The 1189-nt window shown below is 50.8% G+C and overlaps 1 protein-coding gene across 1 annotated transcript; it reads left to right on the plus strand.

Moving 5' to 3' along the window:
* Positions 1-247: 247 nt before the first annotated feature.
* LOC105001908 (olfactory receptor 1I1-like) lies at positions 248-1189 on the plus strand. Its single transcript, XM_010858353.1, has one exon. The coding sequence runs from the start codon at positions 248-250 to the stop codon at positions 1187-1189; it is 942 nt and encodes a 313-aa protein (XP_010856655.1).

Raw genomic sequence — 1189 nt, forward strand, 5'->3', positions numbered from 1 at the left:
TGTGTTTATGAACAATACCTAAGTTATCCCAAAAAAACTCAGTCAGACATTTGAGACTATCCATTCTCAGACATGGATGGTTTTCCTCTGGGAAACAGAAATCCAGAGAAGAGAGCTGTAAGAATCCCACGGGTTTTCACAAAACACACAGGTTTGCAGGGAGCTGAGACAGAACTCCATCTCTGACTCCAAGTTTTATGTCTCTCACCTTCCTCCTTTTCTCCTTCACGGTAGACAAAAGCTGTCCATGGAACCAGAAAACCAAACAGCAGTCTCAAAATTCCTCCTCCTGGGACTCTCAGAAAAGCCAGAGCATCAGATCTTCCTCTTTGGGCTCTTCCTGCCCATGTACCTGGTCACCATCTTTGGAAACCTGCTCATCATCCTGGCCATCATCACAGACTCACACCTCCACACGCCCATGTACTTCTTCCTCTGTAACCTGTCCCTGGTGGACATCTTCTTCTCTTCCACCACCGTCCCCAAGATGCTGGTGAACCTCTGGACTCAGAGCAAAGCCATCCCCTTTGCAGGCTGTCTTGCCCAGATGTATGCCTTCCACCTGTTTGGGACCATGGACAGCTTCCTCCTGGCTGTGATGGCCATTGATCGGTTCATGGCCATTGTCCACCCTCTGAACTACTTGGCCATCATGAGTCCCCGTGTGTGTGGGCTGCTAGTGGTGGGGTCGTGGCTGATCACCAACCTCCAGTCCATTGTCCACACCAGCCTCATGGCTCAGTTGACCTTCTGCACTGCCTCTGAAATCCCCCACTTCTTCTGTGACCTCATGCCCCTGCTGAAGCTCTCCTGCTCAGACACACACACCAACGAGCTGGTGATCTTTGCTTTCGGCATCATTATGGGCATCAGCCCTCTCACATGTATCCTCCTCTCTTATATCTGCATTTTCTGTGCAGTCTTCAAGATCTCTTCTGCTCAGGGCAAATGGAAAGCCTTCTCCACTTGCGGCTCACACCTCACCGTGGTGACTCTATTCTATGGCACCATCTTTGCCGTGTACCTGCAGCCAGCATCTCCCACCTCCTTGAAGAAGGACAAGGTGGCTGCCTTGATGTGTGGGGTGGTCATCCCCATGCTGAACCCCTTTATCTACAGCCTAAGGAACAAGAACATGAAGGCAGCCCTGAGGAAACTCTTCAGCAAAGCAGCTACCTCTCAGTCCTAG

Source organism: Bison bison, unplaced genomic scaffold (genome assembly GCF_000754665.1).
Source record: "Bison bison bison isolate TAMUID 2011002044 unplaced genomic scaffold, Bison_UMD1.0 scf7180017864386, whole genome shotgun sequence".
In the NCBI taxonomy this organism is placed as follows: Eukaryota; Metazoa; Chordata; class Mammalia; order Artiodactyla; family Bovidae; genus Bison; species Bison bison.